Consider the following 25449-nt stretch of genomic DNA (forward strand, 5'->3'; position numbering starts at 1 on the left):
CAGTGTAACAAACAAACTGTATATCTAGATCCTTTGGTTCAGTAATGATACTTAGCGTTGGTAAAGAAAAATCCACACGTCTATCTCATCTAGAAACCAAGGAGGATAAGGGTGATTATCGTGTGTGACGTCACCGAATGGGTGAGTCCACTCGGGGATCGGGGTTTTTGTTATTTATTCATTTATGTGGGACAAAATGACTATTGGTTTTTTCCGCATCTCGGGATCGATGCAAGAAGTATCTTAATCAACATCGGAAACGGTAAGATCGACCGGTGTACTGAGTCTGCAAAAACTGATTGAAGTTTGCAAAAACTGATTGAAGTTTGCATAAACCTGATTGAAGTTTTCATGTCCCTCATGGTACACCGTAGAATTGCTTTTAAATTGAATTCTTTTTTAAAAGCTTGGTTTCTACAAGCGCAGCATGGACTCCCGTCTCTCTGATAACACTTGTACCTTCACTTCATTTCCACATGAAATTGAATCAAACAATTAGGATATGCCTATAAATTAGTTTCGACCATTCTACAGTTTGCATAAATGCTCTGTATTTACCGAATGTACAACTCTGCTCAATAGAAGCGTACCAATATTTAAAACATATATGCCAGTTTATTCTACAGGAAATATACATAGAGGGTCTACTGAGTACCATACATATAGGTTGATCCCAACAGTTTATTGAATAGACTGCAATACGGCCAGGGATGCTAGTTCAAATCCTTTCTTTGAAGTCAATCGATAAAAGTATGCAGAACCTCTATTTAATTGCAGCATTATTTAAAAATTCTCCAGCGAAGTGTTACATGTTATCCGATTATCACCATGCCAACTGGATCACGCTTTTGAGTTCTGCACCACGATCGAAATGCTCGCAACACAAAGTCTATGGCATGTACTACCAATTCCAAAAAGTGTGTGATCCAGTTACCAGGGAGTTACGTAACCACTTCGCTGGCGAATAGCTCAAGAGCCTGAATATCACACAGGTAGCAACAAGTGCCTCCTTCCAAAAGATTACTTAATCAGGTCGACTACAACATACATAACATTGACAGGAGAGTACAAAAAGAACTTTTGTTTTTAAAATAATTGAACCCTGCAATATGCAGTCACTGTAAATGATTCATGAAAATTTCCAAAAGTGCACTTGAGGTCATTGTCATCATGATTTAGTAATTATCATTATTGCCTGGCTGGCCTGGGCAAGGAAACCATTTTTGACATTGCTTATCCCTGTGCTCTCATTTTAAAAGGGCATTGCATGAATATACCTTCTAACAAATGTCACTACCAGGTCTACATGTACATGCTGCAAGGTAAAAGAATATAAAATCCTCTATAGCTCCCTTCCAAGGGGTATTGTCAGTCAGTTGGATATTTATAATATTTTTAAAGGCATATAGCCAAAACATGTATCCCCATGGGCTTAAATTGGGATATTTCTCTATGTCAGCTTGTTTTAAAAAAACTAGACCTGTTATCGACACATGATTTCTAATTCAACACAGTGTCGGGGAAAAAATACGACAATCGACACGTGTCGAAACTCGTAATGAGATAAAAAAAATGCTGAAAAAGTCAATAGATAAGCTTAAAATCACACCGATATGAATTACGATCACAGACTTCCGGTGTAAACACACTTCCTGGTTCATTCTACTTCCGGGTTCGGGTCAACTTCGGGGGGTAATTTTCGACTTTCTGATGAAAACATGATCGTACGGTAAGCTTATTTGGACAAAATAGCATGGAAATTTCATTTTTTTCTTTTTTGATGAGTGTCGTAAAGTGTCGAAAAAGGACAATTTCTTTTGAAGTGTCGGATTTAGGGCCAAAATCGACGATAATACGACACATACAACAATCGATAACAGGTCTAAAAAAAACTTTTCAGGATGTCAAGAAAACAAAATCTTATTCTGGAATTTGCAAAATTAGGGACGGTATTCCGCCGGATTGTACAGTAACAACTTGTTTCCGGATTAAGGGCGGTCGGATGAAGACAATACAAAATTTTGTTTTGGGGCCTAAGGTTACAGAATTCAGATCAGTTAAGATTCATGAAGATTTGAGTCATCCATGTGCTTAAAAATAATAAAAAAACAGATCTGAAGCTGTGAAAGTCACATAGTGGTGCTGAGAGCTACAACAAGCTGAAAATGTTTACCGTGCCCATGATTTTTAACATTGCATTCTGCGACAAATATAAAATTCTATTCTTTTTTGGAACTGATTAAGCCAAGTCTACAAAATTCAATTTGAACAATTATCCCCAGCAGAAATGCAACTCAATTTAGCAACAGCAGACTTCCACAGCACTTGCACAATCCATTTCTCATTTTACCCAACTACTGAATTGGTTTGAATACAACAAAATGGAAAAGGTAAAGAGACCTGTAACTTCATATAATGAACTTCCCTAATGTATAATGGTAACAGTTGCAATCTGTATTCGCATCTGGAATCCATTCATTTACTCCACACAAAAGGTTTCTGAAAGACCTTTTTACTTCAAAAAGTTAATTCAACACCACGTTGCAATTTAAGTGACAGCCCCCGCAAAGTGAATGTGCTGGATAATCGCCAATTCTGGCCTTGATATTGGATGAGCTACAATCTCTGACAGACTTTAAATTATCCACTTTCTTCTAGCTTTATAATGGAAGACAATTTACAGGTTTATTTTATAGATGCAACTAAGTTCACGTGTGTGTTGGTGTGAGCTCACATACTTGTAAATTTGTGAGCGTGACTGCAGAAGTCTGTATGTTGTCTTGTTGAGCAATGGTTCCGTGCCGATCTGACACTAACCAATTTAACCCAGTCATATTTTAAAGCCACTGTGCGTGCAAAGGACTGAGCCAGTTTTGTCTTCCTGATACTGCCAGTACCCTCTGTTACATTTTTTTTTTTACACTACAGAAAAATTGAAATTCGATTTAGATTTAATTGCTATCAAATTCTGCGCCAAGTCTAGGGTTACATTTCGAGTGCTACTTCATAAAGTTGCTATCAAAAAAGCATCATTAAGTCATATTAAAATTACTCTATAATATAAAGGCTCACAATGAGCTATAAATTACAAATATGTCAATTATAATTTTGATTTCCACTTTGAACACTGGAAAATGTTATTGGAGGAATGGCAATCAGAAATCCAATAACGTGGATTTCCATATTGCGTTTTCAGAACCTAAGATCTCCAGGCCTAATGTTTTGTGTAGAAACCGGGGTTGAAAACATTGATGAAACCCAGCAGCTTCCCACATGCCTGTTTTAAAATGTGCACAACATGTAAACATAATCTAATTATTATAACAAGAGAACCTGTACCATATTATTATATTGTCCTAGCCGTTCTCCCTTCTCCATGACTGCAAAAGCCTCAACCTTGCACTATAACCATATAACTTACAAGTCCTTGTCATTATGTGTGCTTCAGTAGATAACTTTCTGTGACACATATGTACAATGTACTTGTTCATCACCATGAAATCAATTGAAAACGGGGATAAATCAGAAAATATGAAATTCTACAAAAGTATCTGGATTTCGGGTTTAAAATTGTGCATGTTCTGTTGCTCTGAGGTTAATGTACTACATATAAAGTACAGCTGTGTGACAATGACAAGTTAGTAACTTAAGTGCAAAAATGCCCTCAAACTAAGCACCCTGCAAATTGACCTTTCAACCTGACCTTCATGCTTCAACAACGGAGATCCCTTATTTTGAATGGAACAGTGCAGCTACATTGTACACTTACAAAGCCCTATATTTATGTGTGAATTCTTAAGGGCAAAAAATGTGATACTGAAAATGCATGTGAGAGAATCTTGGTGAACTTTATCTAACTGATAGTCCCATGTTGTTAAGTGCCTTTGAGCTCCTTTGGTCAGTGCCTGGCTGTGCTTTGATGACACCGGAATTTTTTGGGCGCGTCAAGGCATCACTAATTTAACTTGACATAATATTGGCCCTCTTGTCTCTCCATACACAATATATACAATGCAGGTCTCTGTGTATAACAGACAGGCTCTAGGACATTTAAAGTGGATCTGAATCACAGCATGTTTCTTCTAAGCATGCAGACGCCACAGCACAGGTCACCATACATGTATCTACCCACTTCAATTCGCTATGTTACCCATCAACTAGATCATCATCATCTTCATCATCTTCATCATCATCATCACCACCCAGCATGTTTCGGTATTAATGTTCAGGAATGAAAGCATATAGCCAGCCAGCAGCCTATTTGGTCAGAGGGAAGGGGCAAAAATCTGTTCCTATTTAGTGGTGTACAGGGCAAAATTAGTAACTCAATGACAAAATTACAATGAATTCCGCTGACCAGCTCCGACTTCACAGGTCCGGACAAATACAAATGAAGCAAGCACAAATATGCAATATTCATGCCAAAATAGGGCAAAATGAGGATAATGTTGGACTGAAACAGAAACAAAGGAAGAGGAAGATCTATGTACATCAAATTTTGGTCAAATTTGTCCCAGTATTTTAAGCCAAACTTTCTTCCCTAGGAAAGAAAACAAAATCTGGTTCTATATGTGTGTGAAATGGTTAGACTAATTATGTTCTTCAATGTGGGACAAGGTACAAGTTCCAGCTCAATCAAGTATAGCTAAGGAAAATTGTCAAAAACATGTGAAATTTAATTGGAGACTATATCAGACTAATACAGGAAATTTGCTGATTGGAAACACTTCCAATGGCTGATCAGATTCAGAAATAGCCAGTACATGGTCGCCACAGATCATCAAACCATAGACTATGCCAGGGATAGGCAACTTTTTGAAGCCTACTTGTATGCCAGCTTTATGAATTTGCTGGGAAATACTTGATACCCGTCTCCACTCTTCAAAATATCAGGATGAGGATTAGAGTAAATATTTTAGGACAAGGATTATGGTTCAGTTTAAAACTACATTAATGTAGGCGTTTGAGATTGGATTAAAACATGTCCTCTTTCTTGGCCCAAAGGCTGACAGTAACATTGTTCATTTGTTTGGAGTGCCTTATTTTCCCTGTTCTTTATCTTAAATTCTGTTTCTTTCTTTTCCTTCATATCGGCCAGCATGATAGGCTTTTTAAACTGGCTTTACAGAATTTTGTTCAAGCCTGGTCCCATCAGGATCCAAGTGTGTATCTGCACGGAGCCTCCACTTAAAAGAGAGGGGTTACCTGTTATGTGCCGGAGGGAATCACTATTCTTAGTTGCTATACCATAATTGTTCCGATAACTGCCCATGCCCCTATAAGCGCTCACCCAGCGACTTTACAAAAAGCAAAATGTGATATTATTAATTGCCCATCCAGTATTTGTCAAAATACTTCCTTTGAGCTTAACCTATTGAGTGATTACATGTATGCATGCATGTAGGAAATTGAGCCTTTAAAATAATATCGAAAATGTGCGCTAAAATTAAATTGTGATGCTATGTATTTCATAGTGGGCAAATGTATAGATATTAGAAAATACTTATCAATAACCACCTGCAAATGCCTTTAAAACACCAAGTTTGATGTAATTCTGACTTCATTGCATGGTGCATGCCACCAGGAGCAAAGTAACCAAATGTAGATGCCAACTACAAGTTTTTCCAGAACAGTTTTTTTATCCAATAAAGGCCTACATTTCAAATTCAATAACTGCATGTATGAGTAAGTGACGAGTATAACCCTGGTATAAACTTGGAGTCTGTTATTCTTATTGTTATTAAGGACCATCGATATATGGATAATAATTTAATCAATAAATCGACTATCTAATAATATTGAGATCGCCGATATCATTTTCTGAAAGTATCAAAAAATCGGAAAAAAGACTGAAATTGAGCTAAGTCACTGGAAGGTGGCTGGTACATTTGTGACTCCAAATGGCATAGCGCTTCATAATTCACTGGAAAGTGGCTGGCACATTTGAGAGTCCAAATGGCAAAGCGCTCCATAAGTTGCTGAAAGGTGGCTGGTGCATTTGTGAGTCCAAATGGCATAGCGCTCCATTAGTCGCTGGAAGGTGGCTGGTGCATTTGCGAGTCCAAATGGCATAGGTATGGGAAATTTATGGATGAATGTAGAAGATATTCATTGAGCAAAATCGATTTATCGAGTTTTATCGATATTGAGTGGCCAATATATTGATTTTTTAAACCCTTCTTAACTGTTATTAAACTGAAATCATTTTCCCCCGCAAGTTACCTGTCATTTGTTTCAGGGTCTGTATTTTTGTATACATGTAACAATGTATTTGAGTTTCAGATAAAATAATGTATAAATAAATTGATAGTATTGACTATTGATCATTCAAATCAATTAATCAATCAATGAATAAAACAAATAAATAGATTTTACATAATGCCAAATGATAATATAAATTCCCAATCTATGATGTAGTTAGTTTTAGTGTTGATATACGTATGTCCTGATATTGTCTTCCCCAAATTATCCAAACAAACAAGCTGCTCAAAAATTGGCCAATTTCCATTAATATTGATTATTTAAGTTAATTGATATAATTGATATAATTTTAATCTATCTTATTCAAGGTCATTAACATCTGCTGTCGAGGTCTGTTGTCAGACCTTCACCTTAATGCTGTCAGACCTTAGGCTAGGCTCATCAGTACCAGAGATAGTTTGAGGGTTTGGTGAAGGGGCTGTGCAGTGTACAATAATTATCTGTTTGGGGGATAGATACATTTCAAAATGACCTGCCAAGCTTACCCAACCCAACTCATCTCAGCCAGCCAAAAATTGCTTGCCCCCTCTTCATGTTTCCCCCTCCTTTGCACATCTATGCTAAAATTTTGGGAACCCAATTTGCAAACCTTGGTCTTGGTAATATACTGCAAGCAAAGCCAGCACAATCTACATGTACAATGTAGGAGTCAACTCAGCAGGCCAAAAATTGTTTCCTACAATTCTCGACCTGCCAAAAAATCCTGCATTCTCTTCCATTGCACACGTATGCCAAATTTGGAAATCAAATTTGGAAACCTCATTATAAGCTATTATACTAGGCTTGATATTTATTGCAAGCATCTAGCACAAACTGGGAAGCAAGATTTCTTTTGCACTTAGAGCATGAACTCACTATCAGCATTCGCAAACTGAGAAGCGCCAAATGGTATCAGTTGATTGGGTGAGCTGGCATCTAGGCCAATGTTTCATGTAATTATAATACTAATATGGTGAAAAGAGTATGGGCATTTGACGGATAACCAGCAGTGAATTTCTGGTCATCCGATGGCAGTTTTGGCCATCAGGACGCCAAGATTACCACTTTAAACTAACACTGCACTGAGAACTTACAATTGTTGACAGTAACACAAATCAAAATTGATTGGGATCAGCAATTTTATATGAGCAGAGATGGGGTGGACGGGATATGAAGACATCTGAACCCCCCCCAAAAAAAAAAACCCCATCCCACAGCTTTGTCACCTCAAACCGAAGCTATAGTAGCCAGTAGCTCCCTTTGGATAATAATAGGTACGTGATCTGGAGCACAGACTACTCAATCATATATGATTTTATATGACAACAAATTAGTTCTGTGGTAGATACAGAGTTCTAAAATAACCATTTTAAACTTGATTTGAATGATTTCACATTCAAATTAAAGTGAGCCCAGGTTTGCATTGCTGGTTAAAATAACCGGTGTACACACACATTGAATACACACTATGTCAATGAACCAAGTGCTTGGATACTGAGCGGCTCAGCCAGTGCACCTATTAAAGCAAACCTTTCTGCACATTCCTTTATACTTTTTAGAGCAATGAATGGGAAAAGCCCTGGCAGTGAAATTGCAGTGAAAGCTAGGGGTCAGCCTTTTCTTTCCAGCACAAAAGATGGGTATACATTGTGTTGCTTGCCGTGTGCAGTATTCACAGACTCTGCTAAAAACCATGCAATAGATCCAACGTGATCCAACAAGAGAGAGCAGGGGAGAGAGTACATCTCTAAAGATACAGTTTGTTCAAAGCTTGCCAGTTCTAAAGCTGTGTCCTCAATGATTCAATCTTACACAACTCACAATTTTTCTTTCAGTACCTACCGGTAGCCATACTTTTTTGTGCATGGTGTAATTTAATGCACTGTGTATACATGTAACACAGAAGTTTTTACCATACCGCATAATGCACACTTCTTGTGATAAAATTTCCAGTAGAAGTTTAAGCAGGCCTGCCAGATTCAGCAATGACAATTATGAAACTAAAAAGAGCACACTTTTAAGTTTTATCCAAGTAAAGGGCATGATAGACTAGTGGTATGGGCTGACCCATCTGAGACTCATAATCGGGAGATTGTGGGTTCGGACCCCGGCCCGGTGGTGATGTTTTTGTGTTGTGCCCTATTGGACACCAGGTGTATAAATAAGTACCAGCTATATAGTGTTGGGAAGATAAAACAGACCAATTGTGTGGGAAGATTGGCAAATCCACCCCTGGCCAACCCCCACCACTACCACAAGTTATTTCACAGATGTCCGGACCAAAAGCCAATTTGAGGGAAGAGAGATGGGCACTAAAAGCCACTTTGGCACATGAGCATTGCTCCGGCATGACTGTACATGTATGTACCTTTAATTTTTTCCACTTTGCCAATTTCAACTGTTAAATTTTGAAATTTGCCATTTTAACCTTCCTTACAATGACAGACACAAAATTATGTCCTGTTCCAATTTCGATGACACCTGTCACTTTCAAAGAGGTATATAATGTATATTAGAGTGATGAGAAGGTACCCTGTTCAATTCTTAGCAAATCAATGCTGTATTGATTAAATGTTTATTTGTTCCATTGCATTTACACCCACAAGCACTTCTAATACTAGTGATTGGAATTTATCCAGCGTGACTTCACAAGGTGTCACCATAGCTGGAACGTATTATATTTACGCCTTGTCATTTTTGGAACAAGAAAAGCGCAAAAGAGTTTTTACCTTTTTCCTCTTAAATTTTTTACTTCCTCATTTACTTGCTCTGGGTGCGCAACTTGTCTATGCCACAAGTAAGCCCAAGCTACAGTGGCTGTTCGTTTGCTCAGAAGAAATATCTAGTCACCGGACAACCAAAAATTCTACTTGTACCCAAACCAGACTCAATAATTCTCTTCCATTCCAAAATATTATTTGAAATTGAGCTGCTCTTCATTAAAAAAATGCTCATGATTTTGGTGGATTGACAGGTGTTTTTCTGAATGTGTTTTGATCATGTTTTACGGTATGTCAATTGATCATGAAGAGTACTCCAATCAATATATCTGGGACCGGAAATACCTTTTGTTTGAAGCAAATCAGCTATACTCATTTTCAGAAGACATCAATTGTTATAGCTTGTATACACACATGTACATACAAATTGTTTTACCAATAATCAATGTATAAAATGAGCTCAAAAACCAAAATCCATAAATTCTAGTCCAGTTGAAACAAAACTCTCGCACTGTGGTTATTTGTTTAGACATCTGTCAGATGCCTTTTTCGATGCTCCTGATTTTGATGCTACTGATGTTGTGATGACCTTTTTTTGTTTTACTGTGGCAAACTAAAATAATTTTGTAAACCAGTCGGACCTTAGAATGAACATTTTCAGTAAGCTGAGCAAGGGACAGCACTGAAAAGTGTAGGCATAGATTTGGTGCAAAACTAAAGAGATTAGAGTAATTACATGTAGACCCAAGAGAACCACAACCGACTCAGAATTGAGACGGAGTCAAAATATATACATGTAGTGTACCGTACATCTCTGGCATTTATTGGCAAAAGCCTGTACGATAATTGCTCCTTAAGCTTGAGTGTCGCAAAGGTTTTCGCACATGAGTTATCGGCACAATGCAGTACAATTTGCAAACAAAAAAGTACACACATCAAATCTAAGTTTACTGGGTACTTTCACAACACACCTGTACATGTAGGTTTTTACAAATGATTAGTGCAATATTGCAGTTTGCAAATCCTGTGTTGCATTTCTTCTTATTCAATCATGATGGACTGAGAGTTTACCTTCTCCATTGTACTATTTTTCTGACTGCCTCGATCGATCAATGTTTTTTTTCTTCAATGTATCAAGGATCGGTACTAATAAGAGGAAAATATTCATAAAAATGAGGCTTCTTCACTTGTCACATTGTGCACAAGCAGTGTTCGAAATAAGCACTTATCCTCTTGTCCTCTTGTCTAAAATCACTGGGGACAACCATATTGAGCTATGTACTTATCCCCTGGACAATCACTTTATTTTACCTCCAAAAGTATGACACATTTTGGGGACAATCAAAATGTATTGAGGACAAGCAGAATTTATGCTTTAGTTATCCTCAGGATAACCTCCATATTTTCCTTATTTCGGACACTGTGCACAAGAATTGGTGTATTCCGATTGTCAGAATTCTCAGCATCTGCCTGCCTTGAGCAAAAACAATCAGAATATGTTGATTCTTTTGATGGCATTGGACCCATCAATATTTTTGTCACCTTGAAACCCATTCCTTGCACAAAATGTGAAAACTTCAGCCCTGGCCTTGGGCCCTCCTTATTTCGAGGCCTGGAAAACTTAAATGTATGTATGCTGTTATGATGTAGCCTATTTTAAATGCTTTACTGATCGCATCTTTTATTCACCAGATCCTCAATTAATACATTGACAAAAGACACCCCTTCATATAAATGACAATTAACACCAGACATCATTTGTTTACATTCTTCTCTTGATACAACTAAACTTCACATTCCGTATACTAACTTCTGCCAAGGGGATCAGGCTTTCCATGTTGCTGGACCACGGATATGGAATACTAGTACATGTACTCTTCCACAGCATATTCGTGAGACACCCACCCTAAACAGGTTCAAAGAACTCCTCAAATCACATTATTTCCTGTTTCATAACATTGTTGTTGTTTATATTCATTTGCATGTTTTTGTAGCGTAAGTCTATTGTAGCTGAAGTCTAAATTGTAATGCACTTTGGTATTCCAGTGACAGAGTATACTCTCAACACATCCAACCGAGTCCATATAAGTATGTCTTCATTGTAAACATTTCAGTCGACCAACCACACACAATCTTTGAATGTGCCTAATTAGATGATGTTGAGTTTCCTGTCACATATTTTTTCCAAATTATGATGAGGTGACTTAAATTCATTATTCATATATATTGTTTAATTATTTTCCACATCGGGCATCGTGTTAGGGTTTTGATTATTCATGGTGACATGGAATACTTTGCTCGAGAAGTCTAGCCAAGAATTTGCTCACCGATAGCTTCACATTCTAGGCTAGAGACCGTAGCATTCAAAATGTAGTCGGATTTGCTGAAGTATGACACCGTGTAAAGCAATGGAAGTTCAGAAGCTAGTAAACACAGCCGATCACGATTGCATAAAAAATGTTGCTAAAATTACACTTCAGCAAAATTTGAGACTGCCCAAAATAGGCAAATCTTGCTCAAAAGATACAGTTGACTCATCAAAATAACTTTCATCCAAGTTTCAACATTACCAAAATAACCGCACAGTCCGGCCGAAAAACCATAGCAAAGCACTCTACATTGTAGCTTCGAGGCTAGCATCGAATGCGTAACTATCGTGTGCAAATTCGAAGCTAGAGTTCTCGAGTAAGGCATACCGCACATGTACGCAATGGTTAACGCTTACTCGAGAACTCTAGCTTTGAATTTGCACAAGATAGTTACGCATTCGATGCTAGCCTAGACTAGAGTATGTTGCTATTGTTTATCGGTCGGACAGCGTTGACATTTTTTGCAACTAATGTTATTTTTTGTGTTAAGGGGGTAGGCCTACTACACCCTAGTTCCAGTAACTGTAACTCGTCATACCTAGATGTCATTATGTTTATAAATAAAGACTGAAGTCTTGCTGGCAGGACTAACTACAGCTACACCCCTGCCCAATTTTGTGCCTATTTTTGCATTTTTCTAAAAAATTATAGCGCATTGGTGACAAGTAAGATATGTACATTATAGGGGCAAGAACTACAACTACTGCACTGGAAATTTTATTTCAACACAGACAACAGTTGTGGAGTTACAGTCAAAAATGAGGGAAAACCAATATTTGATAAATAAATCAATAACTACTTGCATGGAGTTGCTGAATTTTCAGTGCATTAGTTGTAGTCCTTGCCCTATAAATACACATATCTTACTTGTCACCAATGCACAAAATTGGCCAGGGCAGGGGTGTAGTACCCCCTTAACGTTGAAATTTGGATGAAAGTTATATTGATGGATGCGTCTCTAGCCTCGAATGTGAAGCTATCGGCGTCCAAATTTGTGGCTAGATTTCTTGAGCAAGTTAACACATAAAAGGATCCTTGTTGAAAGCAACAAATTAGTTGCATGGGACGTCAGTGGGCCGGACAGCGCAGAGCGGCACTCTTGAAGCTCCTCGTATGTCAAGTCAAGGGAACACAAAGCTCCAAGTACGTCGCTAATTTATAATAGGCGCTCGCGTCAATCATTCAGAGCAAAATACATTTAACTGCCGTATTTCTCTGTGTGTACAGTGTATATACATTTGTATGGACAGTGCTGTGTTACAATAGTTTGTATGTAGTTCACATTTCATGTCATTTTGTGACATTGTCAATCACAGACAATAATTTCACATTTTAATCATTACCAAATAAATTCATACATTGTAGTTGCAAAAATGATTGTGCAATGAATAGTACACATTCTATGCATTTGTAATAGCATTACCATTTAAATCGTGAATTAGCTACCGTATCATGCATGCATGCATGATGATGATATTCTTCACTCATGCACTGCACTGCACTGTGTACAGCAACTCACCACACTACCATTGAAATACAGTACAAAATCTGATCAGCAACATAGAAAATACTCACGTGAAAATCTGTGAAACACTGCGCTCGGCACTGCGCAACCAAACTTATACTCCCATAAGACAAAGACAAAGTTCCTAATAAAATACACAATATTAATACCGGTCCGGGACGTGCCATTTTAGCAAATTATTATTCCAATTCCCCCTTGAACATGTTGAAAAAGTTTGGTAACGATCTGCACCTTGCATCCATTATCCATTGATTTACCGAGTCCAGGGATAGACAAGTTAGCATATCGGATTGGGAGGCTTGATGTGAGGTTGCCAGTTCAAAAGGCGAAAAATGCTAGTATTTGGGTGTATTATAGTCACCCAATTGGGCGGTCAGGAATTGCAGCAAAAATATATTTGAAAAATATATTTAGCATTTAAATACTTTTGCAGTCCAGGCTAAAAAAAGTATGTTTAATGTGGGAATTTCGTTTTGGGGAGCAATTTTACCGCATTTCATTTTTTTAATTTGAGAAATCCAGAAAAAAAAACCGTTTTAAAAATATAGCAAAAAATTATGACAATTTGTATGTTTTTCTCATTGGTCTCGTAGCCAGTGGCGGCACCAGGATTTTTTTTTTGGAGGGGGGGGGCATGGGGAAAAAGTGAATTTGGGGGGGAATCGACAAATTTTGCACAAAATTGCCGCAAAAAGTAGAAATGCCCTCCCCCCGTAGCGCCGCCACTATAACTGAGCTTGCAATTTCTTTACAAGCAGTAATGAAATCACTGAATATCCTGTGAAAATAACTATCAACTTTCACATCTAGTAGGCCTACTACTCTGCACTTATTTCAGAGAAAGATAAAAGTAATTTGAAATTGAGGCATTATTTCACCTGTATTATACATATACATATTAAAGTCTTGCAAATAAAAACAATAAACACGCAATTCACACTTTTTCAGGCCACCTATGTAGGAAATCATGACACGTGTTTTGTTATTTTATTTTTTTAAAGAAGGAGTTGCCCAATTTTTCTTTCTTTCTTACTTAAATTAAACCATGCAAAATCACTATTTTTATAATTATCGGTTGTGTAACAATAGGCTGCTGACCAAAACTTGTTTCACAGTCTTGGACCATTCTCTCCTTACATTCTAAATGTAAGTATTGGAACAGACATGGGTATGGTGCTAACCACAATCATGTATTTTATGGGCAATTTAATTTCAGTCCTATTTATTTATTTATTTATTTATTTATTTATTTATTTATTTATTTATTTATTTATTTATTTATTTATTTATTTATTTATTTACTTACTTACTTACTTACTTACTTACTTACTTACTTACTTACTTACTTACTTACTTACTTACTTACTTACTTACTACTTACTTACTTACTACCTACCTACCTACCTACCTACCTACCTACCTACCTACCTACCTACCTACCTACCTACCTACCTACCTACCTACTTACTTATTCATTTCTTTAATGAGATGGAAAAGGATATCTATGACTAGAACCGCTGTCCAATATCTACAATCAATTATATGAGGAAGGATGTGAGCATCAATTTATGAGGAAGAATGCCAAAAGCATGAAAAGGTGCTGTATCAATATTTTCATGTTCTGTTTTATTTCTTCAGTCGTTATTTTATATAAGATAAAACAGCATCTTTCATCATCTCTAAATCTTAATCATGACATGAATATAGAAATGTAAGTCTAAATATTGGTAGTCTATCTATTGGTAAGCTTTGGTACAATATTTGTTACAGCAGTTCACCTGTGCAGCGTTTGCATGGTTTGTGAGAGCAGAAACTTTCTATGCACCAATTGGGCGCTAGTTGGGCGCATCAATTCAGCAACACCATAAACACTGTTTTTTGCCATAGCCAGGCCATCACTTTACCAGGGGTATACAGCTAACTTCTACCAGTACTGGGCCAGTAATAAGCCGCTTTATCGCTCGCCCAGTACTAGCACCAGTACTGGGCTAGAATAAGTCAGCGCTAGCACTGGGCAAGACAAAGTCGGCTAGTACTGGGCAACTACTAGCGCGCTACGTATATGGCTCGCAATTGTGCCGGATCAGTGCCAAGTGCTAGCCGACTTTGACTGGCCCAGTAATTATTTCACCAGATCTGGCCAAGTACTTGTGGGTGACGCGCTCATACTAGCGAAACAGTTCCCAATCAATTATGTTTTGAGTTTTTTCACCCGTTTCACCATGTTCACGCGTCTGGTTTTGAAGCCAGTTTTTAGGCTTTTAAATAATATTAGAACTTCGGCACTTCCTCGTTGTGGATATGAATTATAGGCCCCGATGCTGAGCCTTCGTATAATATAAATGGCAACTTTTTTTAAAGCAATTTATATTAAAAACAAGCCTGGCTTTGCCAAGCCTCATGCATACGCATAGGCATAGCAAATGCACGAATACCAGCCCTACGTCTACAAGACTACATGTCTCAACTTGTACTGTATAAATTATGTAACACCCTATTTTTGAAAGTTTGAGTAGGCCTAAATATTAGGAATCAGTACAATGAGAGTTGTAAATTGTAACGGCCTTCAAAAAATGATACGGTAGGCCTACATGCCTTGTGTGTAGCCGAAATGCAATTTATTTGGATCAGCTTAGCCTTAGGCCTAGGCCTATTAGTTTAACGGTTTCGATCAGTATTCTTTCTCAGTGAAAAAGCAAGTGCAAGGCAATTTTAGAGCTAGGCCATAGGCCTATTTGTAAATTAAAAATCCATTTTAGGCTAGGCCATATTTTAAAGGTGTGAATCGGAAATTTCACTATCTCTTTTTTGTCAATGTTAAGCCTTTTTCTAGAACTAAAGTCTTTATAATTTTTTTTTTACAAAAACGATGTGGGGTTTTAGACTGATGAGGTTCCGACAACAAATAATTTTGACTAAAAGTCGTTTTTTAATTGAAAAGGTTGCTTTTTTCTAAAAATACGTAAAAGTAGGCCTAACCTTTTTTCTAAAATGCCATCTTTTTTTTTTTCATCTAAGTCGTTTTTGTTTAGCCCCTGTGTTTAGCGGGGTTTCGGACTGACATGGTTTCGGACTTTTGGGGTTCTGCCGAAAAGGAAGTCTTGCTTTTTTGTTTTCTGAAACGACATCTTTAAAAAAGTCGCCTTTTTCTGAAATGTCTTTAAAAAAATGCCTTTTCCTGAAATAACGTCTTTAAAAAGTCGCATTTTATAAGAATATCTTTGAACAAATCACTTTTTTCTGATATGACGTCTTTTTACTAAAGTCTCCTTTTTCTGAAATAGCGTCTTTTTAAAAAAAGTCGCCTTTTTCTGAAATGAGCGTCTTTTTTAAAAGTTTCTTCTTTTCTGAAATGACATCTTTTTAAAAAGTCGCCTTTTCCCTAAAATGACATCTTTAAAAGTGACATTTTTTCTGAAATGGCGTCTTTATAAAAAGTCGCCTTTCTGAAATGTCTGCTTTCTTTCCTGACATAGCGTCTTTAAAAAAGTCAAATTTTTTCTGAAATGAGCGTCTTTTTAAAAAAGTCGCTTTTTCTGATATGCGTCAAAAAATCGGAAATAGCGTCTTTAAAAAGCCTCTTTTCTGAAATGAGGTCTTTTAAAAAGTCACCTTTTTCTGAAATAGCGTCTTTAAAAAGTTGTTTTTTCCTGAAATAGCGTCTTTAAAAAGTCATTTTTTCTGAAATGTCTTTTTAAAAAGTCGCGTTTTTTCGAAATGTCTTTTTTTTTAAACAGCCGCCTTTTTCTGAAATGTCTTTTAAAAAGTTACCTTTTTCTGAAATGACATCTTTTAAAATAAAAAGTAGCCTTTTTTTCAAATGACATCTTTTAAAATACAAAGTAGCCTTTTTTTCAAATGACATCTTTTTAAAAAAGGTCACCTTTTTTCTGAAATGTCTTTAAAAAGGTCGCTTTTTCTGAAATGACGTCTTTAAAAAGGTCGCTTTTTCTGAAATGACATCTTTTTAAATGACGTCTTTTTAGAAAAGTCGCCTTTTCCCTAAAATGATGTCTTTAAAAAGTCGCATTTTTCTGAAATGGCGTCTTTATAAAAAGTCACATTTTTTTCCGAAATGTCTTTTACGAAATTTCTTTTTAAAACAGCTGCCTTTTTCTGAAATGTCTTTTAAAAAGTCACCTTTTTCTGAAATGACGCGTCTTTAAAAAGTTGTTTTTTTCCTGAAATAGCGTCTTTAAAAGTCATTTTTTTCTGAAATGTCTTTTTAAAAAGTCGCGTAGGTCTGAAATGTCTTTTGAAATAGCCGCCTTTTTCTAAAATGTCTTTAAAAAAGATGCCTTTTTCTGAAATGACATCTTTTAAAATAAAAAGTAGCCTTTTTTCAAATGACATCTTTTAAAATAAAAAGTAGCCTTTTTTTCAAATGACATCTTTTAAAAGTCACCTTTTTCTGAAATGTCTTTAAAAGGTCGCTTTTTCTGAAATGACATCTTTTTAAAAAAAGTCGCCTTTTCCTGAAATAGCGTCTTTTTAAAGTCGCTTTTCCCTAAAAACATTTTTTTCTGAAATGTCTTTTGAAAAAAAAAGTCGCTTTTTACTGAAATGTCTTTTTAAAACAGCTGCCTTTTTCTGAAATGTCTTTTAAAAAGTCGCCTTTTTCTGAAATGACATCTTTTAAAATAAAAAGTAGCCTTTTTCTCAAATGACATCTTTTTAAAAAGTTACCTTTTTCTGAAATGTCTTTTTAAAAAGGGTCCCTTTTTTCTGAAATGTCTTTAAAATAGCCGCCTTTTTCTAAAATGTCTTTAAAAAAGTCGCTATTTCTGAAATGACATCTTTTAAAATAAAAAGTAGCCTTTTTCTCAAATGACATCTTTTTAAAAAGTCACCTTTTTTCTAAAATGTCTTTAAAAAAAGGTTGCTTTTTCTGAAATCACATCTTTTAAAAGGTCACCTTTTTCTGAAATGAGCGTCTTTTTAAAAATGACATCTTTCCAAAAAAGTTGCCTTTTCTAAAATGGCGTATTTAAAAAAAAAAATCGCCTTTTTATGAAATGACATCTTTTTTTATAAAATGTAGCCTTTCTTCTCAAATGACATCTTTTAAAAAGTCAACCTTTTTTCTCAAATGACGTCTCTTTTTGAAAAAGTCGCCTTTTTCTGAAATGATGTCTTTTTTTAAGGTTGGTCTGAACCCTGGAAATATGGAAACTTTCAGGCCTCATAACTTCTAAATTGTTGGTCTAAAGTATATAAAAGTATACATATCTAGAATGGCAAAGACTTGATAAGTTCATTTTTTTTTGTATTTCATGCCCGAAATCGGGCTTTTATTTAAATCATTTCATGCGTTGCAAATAAAAACAGTACAATAATAATACAAGCACAAAAAAAAATATACAAAAAGAATATACAATACAGATAAGTTCCAGGGGTAATATAAAACAATACAATATTCGATTCCAGTACACTTTTATGGAGTTAAGGATTTAAGTCGGCACCACACCCCCTTACAAACCCGTGACCATCCTTGCATTCCTCTCAACAAATTTGGAGAAAAAATGCAAAAATAGGCACAAAATTAGCCAGGGGTGCAGTACCATCTTAACGGTATACATAATATACAATACAATAAAAATATCCAAGATATAATGCATCACAACAAGTTCCAGACAAGCATATAAATGGGGTCATGAAATTAATATGAATTTTCAACAAACAAATTCTAGTACACTTTTATGGAATAAAGGATTTAAGGCGGTACCACACCCTCTGACAAAACCGTGACCATCCTTGCATTCCTCTCAACAAATTTGTAGAAAAATGCAAAAATAGGCATCAAATTGGCCAGGGGTGCAGCACCACCTCAACCGTATACATAAAATGCAATAAGGGCAAACTGAGATATCCCAGATATAATGCATTACAACAAGCTGAGAAAGGGATCCACTTTTTAAAATGTAAATCCAACTTAAATTTTCTTTGTGCACAAAAATGTTCAAGCTTCAAGGTATCAACAACAATATTTTTGAAACCATTAAAAGATAGCTTAGACTGCTCACATCTACACTTGTAAATATATCTTCTAGCAATGAGCATAATTTGATTAATACCTGCCCAGCAGGCCCGTACGCAGGGGGGGTGCGGGGGGTGCGACCGCACCTCCCCAAATTTGCAAAAGTATACAAAAAGTCCCAAAATTTAAGAATTTGTGAGCGTAGCGAGCAAAAAAATCATGTTTTTTACGTTTTTTTGGTCAAAAAAGGTCCAAATTTGAGGGAAAAGTCCACTTTTCACAAAATTCGCCCCCCTTGGAAAAAGTCCACTTTTTCAAGATCAGCACCCCCCCACAAAAAAAATCCTGCGTACGGGCCTGCTGCCCAGTAATTAACATTTGTATCCAGTAAACCAAATACTTTACTAAATTCATCGAACTCAGGTATGAAATCAAAATAAGTCTGAATACTTTGCCAGAAAGAGTTCACAATATTACAACTAGCAAAAAGATGTACAATGGTTTCCTTCTCTGTTTTACAAAAGACACATTTATCATTGTCAACCAAACCAACTTTGCACTTGATAAGTTCATCTGTGAGGTCAAATTTGGGCCAAAATGGCATTTTTTGGCCCAAAATCCCAAAAATAACGTTTTTGGTCCACTTCTTTTTCGTGCATCGTAACAAAAAAATTCTTGGGCCAAATTTTTTTTTATTAATTTTTAAAGACTAGACAAAAAATATCTAGGACGCATTTTTTTATTTTTTTTTTTATTTCGACCAACTTTGAGAAATTTGCACCAAAAATGGTCAAAAAATGCTGATTTTTCAAAAAAATCATAAAAAAGCCAGATTTTGGCCCAAATTTCAAATATTTTTGGCGTAAATTGGTGAAATTCAAAAAATAAAAAAGCGTGTCCTAGATATTTTTATCTAGTTTTAAAAATTAATAAAAAAAATTTGGCCCAAGTATTTTTTGTTACGATGCACCTAAAAAGAAGTGGGCCAAAACCGTTATTTTAGATTTTGGGCAAAAATGCCATTTTGGCCCAAATTTGACCTCACAGATGAACTTATCAAGTCTTTGCCATTCTAGATATGTATACTTTTATATACTTTAGACCAACAATTTAGAAGTTATGAGGCCTGAAAGTTTCCATAATTCCAGGGTTCAGACCAATTTTACCTCACAGATGAACTTATCAAGTCTTTGCCATTCTAAATATGTATACTTTTATATACTTTAGACCAACAATTTAGAAGTTATGAGGCCCGAAAGTTTCCATAATTCCAGGGTTCAGACCAACCTTTAGTCTAAAATAATGTCTTTTAAAACCACCTTTTTTTCTGGAATGACGTCTTTAAAAAGGGTCACTTTTTTCTGAAATGACTTCTTTTTATATAAAAAGTCACCAATTTTTGAAATGTCTTTAAATATATTTTTTTTCTGAATAAAACCTTTTCTCAAATGACATCTTTTTAAAAAATCGCCTTTACTGAAATGACATCCTTTTAAAAAGTCGCCTTTTTCTGAAATGATGTCTTTATAAAAAGTAGTCTTTTTCTGAAATGAAAACAAAAAAAAAAAGTTCCTTTTCTGAAATTATGCAAAATGTGTTTCTTTCTGAAATGACTTTCGGACTGACAGGGGTTCGGTTTGACGGTGTTTTGGACTGACGGGGGAGACCCCACCACAAGTGCCCCTAAAAGCGCCCAAGGCAATTAGGGCAATGTGGGTACTTTTTGGGTGTTTTTTCTTATGAAAAGTGTTACTAGTATACTGATGGGGTGGTAAAACAGCAAGAAGTAGGTAGAATCAGCATCTGAAAGTGTGGTACATCCCATTACAAAAATCCCCAAATAAGCCTCGAACCCCCTTTTTGTTTTTTACAATGTCATTGAAAGAGTTAATGGTGGTTTTAACCCAGGAATTATGAACATTTTTGGGCCGCATCCTCATAACTTGATGGATTCATCTGTGAGATCAAATTTGGGCAAAAATACTAATTTTTGGAGAAAATCCCCCCCCCCCAAATATAAACAGGTTTTTTTTGGCCCAAATTTTTATTTAAAAAAGGCATTAATTTTTAAAAACAATTTGCAATCATATAGCCCAATAGCCCGTAATTCCAGGGTTATTATATTTGCCTGATAAGTCCTGGCTGGAAGATTACATATTAAGGCCAAGTAAAATAAATAACATGTATATCGTCTGGAAGCAGAACTTATTATTCAGTTTGTTACAAATTTACTATTCATTTCTGTGTAAAATTTCAATTGCAAAGGCTTTGTCAACACATAACAATGTGGAGGCCCTGATATTTTTGACGGTATTACTACCACTAGCTTGAACAAATTGCCAAAAATGGATGAGGGAGGGGTCAATATACATGTTATTTTACTTGGCCTAAAAAAATAATGGAGACTGAGACTCGCTCAATGAAGTGCAGTTATTTCAAATATAATTGAAATTTAAAAATCAACCTTGTATTAGGTTTGAACAAAATTGCAATTTTCACATCTTATCTTAAATCTGCTTTTTAATAGATTTGACCTTCAGTATTTAGGATTGAACCATTAATATCATCATTAGGTGTCATAAATCCTAGAGTGACATAAATGTATAAAAAATGTACCTTCATGTTTGGTGCATAATAAATGATCATGCTTCTTTTCAGTCTCAAGTTTATTTCATGTAGAACCTTTCTGATTTTAGGGTAGTAATATTTTTTTTTATATGTACATTTGGCCCCTGAATATGGATGAAGCAAACCCTTCAATATAAAGTCTACACCTACAAGGCTTTATCCATGTTCAAGGGCCAAATGTAAATATGACTTTTTTCCTGCATGTACTTTGGCCCTTGAACATGGATGAAGCAAACTCTTCAATATAAAGTCTACACCTACAAGGCTTTATTCATATGTTCAATGGCCAAAAGTACATGAGACTTTTCCCCCCCAGTGACGGATTTACCCTTTATTTCTTAATCAGATAATCTGTTACCCTCACAATCCAGAATTAAAAATGTTTCATAGCATTACTGAGGATTTTCAACCATCTTATTATATTCTGCTAATCTATCCTGTGAGAATATTTGTGCAATAAAGTGATTGCTTTCCTGATTCTCCACCAATTGGAAGTCATGATACTGATTGTGTCAGTTTTCTGAAATTTTTTGAGTTTAAAAGTCTATTTTCCACATTTCCCAGCTTCACATTTACTTGCTTGGAAATAAAGGTAGTATATTTCCACTTTGTGTTCAAGTGTCCAAGGCAGTCCAGCCTGGTTGGTAGCTGCAATTGGTCTGAAAGGCATGCTTTCCTATCATAGTGAAGGCTAAGAATATGTAGAGTCCGAGCATTTTAACAAGAGTTACAGTGGAAGACGCGAGGTCTCCATGATGTTGATTTTCAGTGATCCCAATCGACTACTTTCACTGCCACCATGGCACTGTCAATGCTGTTGATCAAGTCATGGTACTTTCTGATGGTCCTTTCTGAAACAACAAAATAACAATATTGATACAAAAGTTATAAACAGAGCTGTTGGACAATTTCATTATTATTATCCACAGCAGAAGCCTGTGAAGTTATTTTGTTATCCACAGCTGAAGCCTGTCAAGTTATAGTGTAAAATGTTCTTAAAATCCCTGCACTTCCCAGGCTGCACTTTCAATCCTATGTATTATTTTTACAGTCCATCTTATTTGTTACATTACACTACTCACTAATGATATTTCAAGCATACTGTTATCTTCAGTAGACAACAACCCTGACTATTTTAAACCTTGTTGTTCAATGATATTTTGAAATCAACATCATTAAAAATCTTGAGGGTGTGTGACCAGATTGTGGTCCAAGTGTAACACTTTTTGTTTTCTACCTCACATTGAGGCACGTCACCCAAACATTCTTATTCCAAATTTGCTCCAGTGATTTGGATTCTAGAATTATCTGTATTCCAGTTGTTCATAGAACAGTACATCTTGTTTGAGGGGTTCCCTAACTATGAAGGAGTTTCAATAGAGGCCGTCAGCCTTTCGCCATCTTGTGGGTACAAATGATACGCGTGATCATGCGTCGGACACTACTCGCAGGGCGCAGCTTGCCACGCAGCTGTTATCACGCATCGACACGGTGATTTTGCTGTTCACGCATGGAGATCGAACGATCATCGCAGTGGGTACCCACAAGATGGCGGCATATGACGTCACGCTGGCGGCCTCTATAGGAATTGTTGCCTAATAGCACACAGTAAGGGTGGATCAACATAATTCTACCCTGTAAATTTCGTGACCATAGCGAACTGTCCACAAGGTTATCCGTCCCTTGGGAGAGGGCGCTGTTTTGAGATTTTATGCTCTGGACCCATTTTTAACTCCACCCAATTTCAAACTAACTGTATAAAAATGCTGTGCTCATGATGCCATAAGGTCCTCTCCTTCGGCCGATCTAAAAAGGGCAGGCAAATTTGCGCCCTGTTTCTGGGGTTATAACCACTCAACTACCATGTTTTTGTTCATACTGCCTCAACTATCTATCTCAGTCCTAAAATTTCACTGGGGTTATGAGAAAATATGAGATTTCACCTGATAACAAAATCTGCATATTAATGGGATACCAATTAAGTGGGGGGGATGAGGCCCGGGATGAGGCTGGCAATCTAGTCACCCACCTTTACTAGTCCATGACAGAAAAGAGGGTGGATAATTTGCTACCAAAGAAGGGTACCATACCAATTCTAGCAATGCATTTTGAAAAAATACATACATGTAGATGTACAGGGTGTCCCAGAACAATTAAATTACGGTACCGGGCAAATGAATTTGGTCAGCAAATCCACAAGTTTACTATCTTACCCACTTACTGCTTAACTGTGGTGTTTTGTAGGAGATTTAATATCTTTAAATTGCTCTGTTGTCCTTCAGGCACAATTGATGAACTTGGCTGGATTTCATTAAGATGGGACATGTGCAAACAAATATATGCAAAACAAATCAGGTTTGAAAAAGAAATTCATTTAAAACCATACATTGCGACTTACAGTAATTCAGCGATTCACACTTACATTAATTTTGTTCTGTTATTAGTCTGGTCAAAATAGCAATTTCATTGCATAAATTTCTGTCAGTTGTGACTTCTGACACCTTCCACCAGGGTGCCTTTATGTATTGCAGCATTACATCAATTTACATGTATTTAATGATGATCAATATGCAGAAAACATGTAATACAAGTCTTCAAGTGCTGTTCTCCTAACAAAGCGAAGCTTATCCAAGGAGTAAGGTGATGATGCTCATACATGTAAATGTGCAGAGTGCAGAACAACAAAGCGGTGCAAGTAAAAAGAACTGGAGAGCTGATTTAGATGACTTGGTGAGTAGCAGTAGGCTGCAAGACCCTCACTGCTGGCAGAGCTATGGCCTGGAAAACGTTGACAGATGGTGCTGCAACTGCTTCCATGAGGTAGCCTGTTCAAGTTGGAATTGTCCTCACAAAGAAAGAGTATTTGTAGGTGATCTTCTGTGATCTTCTGTGATCTGCACCTGAATAATAAAACAAAAACCAGACCCTTATTAGTTAATACCCCAGAAAATAAAAGACAAGAGATGTACATGTATAAATTTAAGCCGCCTGAAATTAATCATTTAAAAATAGCAAATGAACATGATGAGGAAAATATGCATGCACACCCACACAAGTGACTTGGGCAAAAATTGCAACAAAATAGCAAGCACAAAATTCAGTATTGCCTGAGGATACAGTTTTTGTCATAAATCACTGGCCCAGATGCAAAGAAACATGTTGGAGTCCATGCCTCCTCCATCCATAGAACCCATTCAACATGTTCAATTCGCCTATTGCACGGTTCCGCCATATGCGAGGAGAACCTTGAACTGGCAATAGACATGAAAGGAAGTATTACGTAACTTTACGCAATGTTATATGACTGGTTCAATTCCCATTCATGCATGCTGCCAGATCGAGGCTCTCCTTGCATGAATGGCAGAACCGTGCAATGGGCGAATAAGAACAAACTATGGATAGTGTTTGAGAAATACATACTGCATGGCTTAGTTTAATCATCTGGTCATGGTGTGGCCTGCTCTCAGATCTTTCCCTGGGAAATAAGGTTTTTTCAAAATTGGGTCTTCAAATTTTCACACATTGTAAGTTCTCTCTAAATACTTTTTAACATAAAATTGTTAAGGTTTTTACAAAATTATGAAAGTTTTTGGTACGGTAGCCTTTTATCATGTATTTAATAGGGGCAGTGGAATCTTACAGCCTGTGGATCCTTTATAGGGAAGTGTTCAGAAATACTTTGGTGGGGGGGCTGGAAAATATTCTTTTCATGTCGAAAATTTTTTATCCCCCTCACTGCCGAACCCACAACTTTTGACCCCCTCTTAATGGACCTAAAACTTTTTGACCCCCCCCCTCATATAGGTTCAAAACTATTTTAACCCCCCCCATCATAATGTACCATTCTACATCAAATGGCAGAGGAAACATATTAATGGATTTAATGATGCTAAAATTTGTATTCATGTGCAATGAAATAGTACTCATTTCATTGGTATGTGGAATTGAGGAAATGTTTCAAATTAAAGTAGCATAAGTATGTTTATTCAA

At 36.4% G+C, this 25449-nt stretch overlaps 1 protein-coding gene and 1 long non-coding RNA gene across 3 annotated transcripts in view; both read right to left on the reverse strand.

The window, feature by feature from the left end:
• The window catches only part of LOC140155602 (anosmin-1-like), a 57559-nt gene extending 44418 nt beyond the window's left edge, over positions 1 to 13141 (reverse strand). For both annotated transcript variants that reach the window (XM_072178516.1, XM_072178515.1), the window contains exon 1: positions 12905 to 13141. In XM_072178516.1, the coding sequence (XP_072034617.1) occupies positions 12905 to 13021 (117 nt within the window). In that variant the 5' untranslated portion in view covers positions 13022 to 13141. The remainder of the gene's footprint in view (positions 1 to 12904) is intronic.
• An 8115-nt stretch (positions 13142 to 21256) lies between these two features.
• On the reverse strand, positions 21257 to 24136 carry LOC140155603 (uncharacterized). The gene is made up of 2 exons (XR_011859406.1): positions 23882 to 24136; positions 21257 to 22310 (listed from the first exon to the last, which is right to left on the reverse strand). It is a non-coding gene; the product is annotated as an uncharacterized lncRNA (long non-coding RNA).
• Between the last annotated feature and the right edge of the window lie 1313 nt (positions 24137 to 25449).

The sequence above is a fragment of the Amphiura filiformis genome, chromosome 6 (assembly GCF_039555335.1).
Source record: "Amphiura filiformis chromosome 6, Afil_fr2py, whole genome shotgun sequence".
Lineage (NCBI taxonomy): Eukaryota > Metazoa > Echinodermata > Ophiuroidea > Amphilepidida > Amphiuridae > Amphiura > Amphiura filiformis.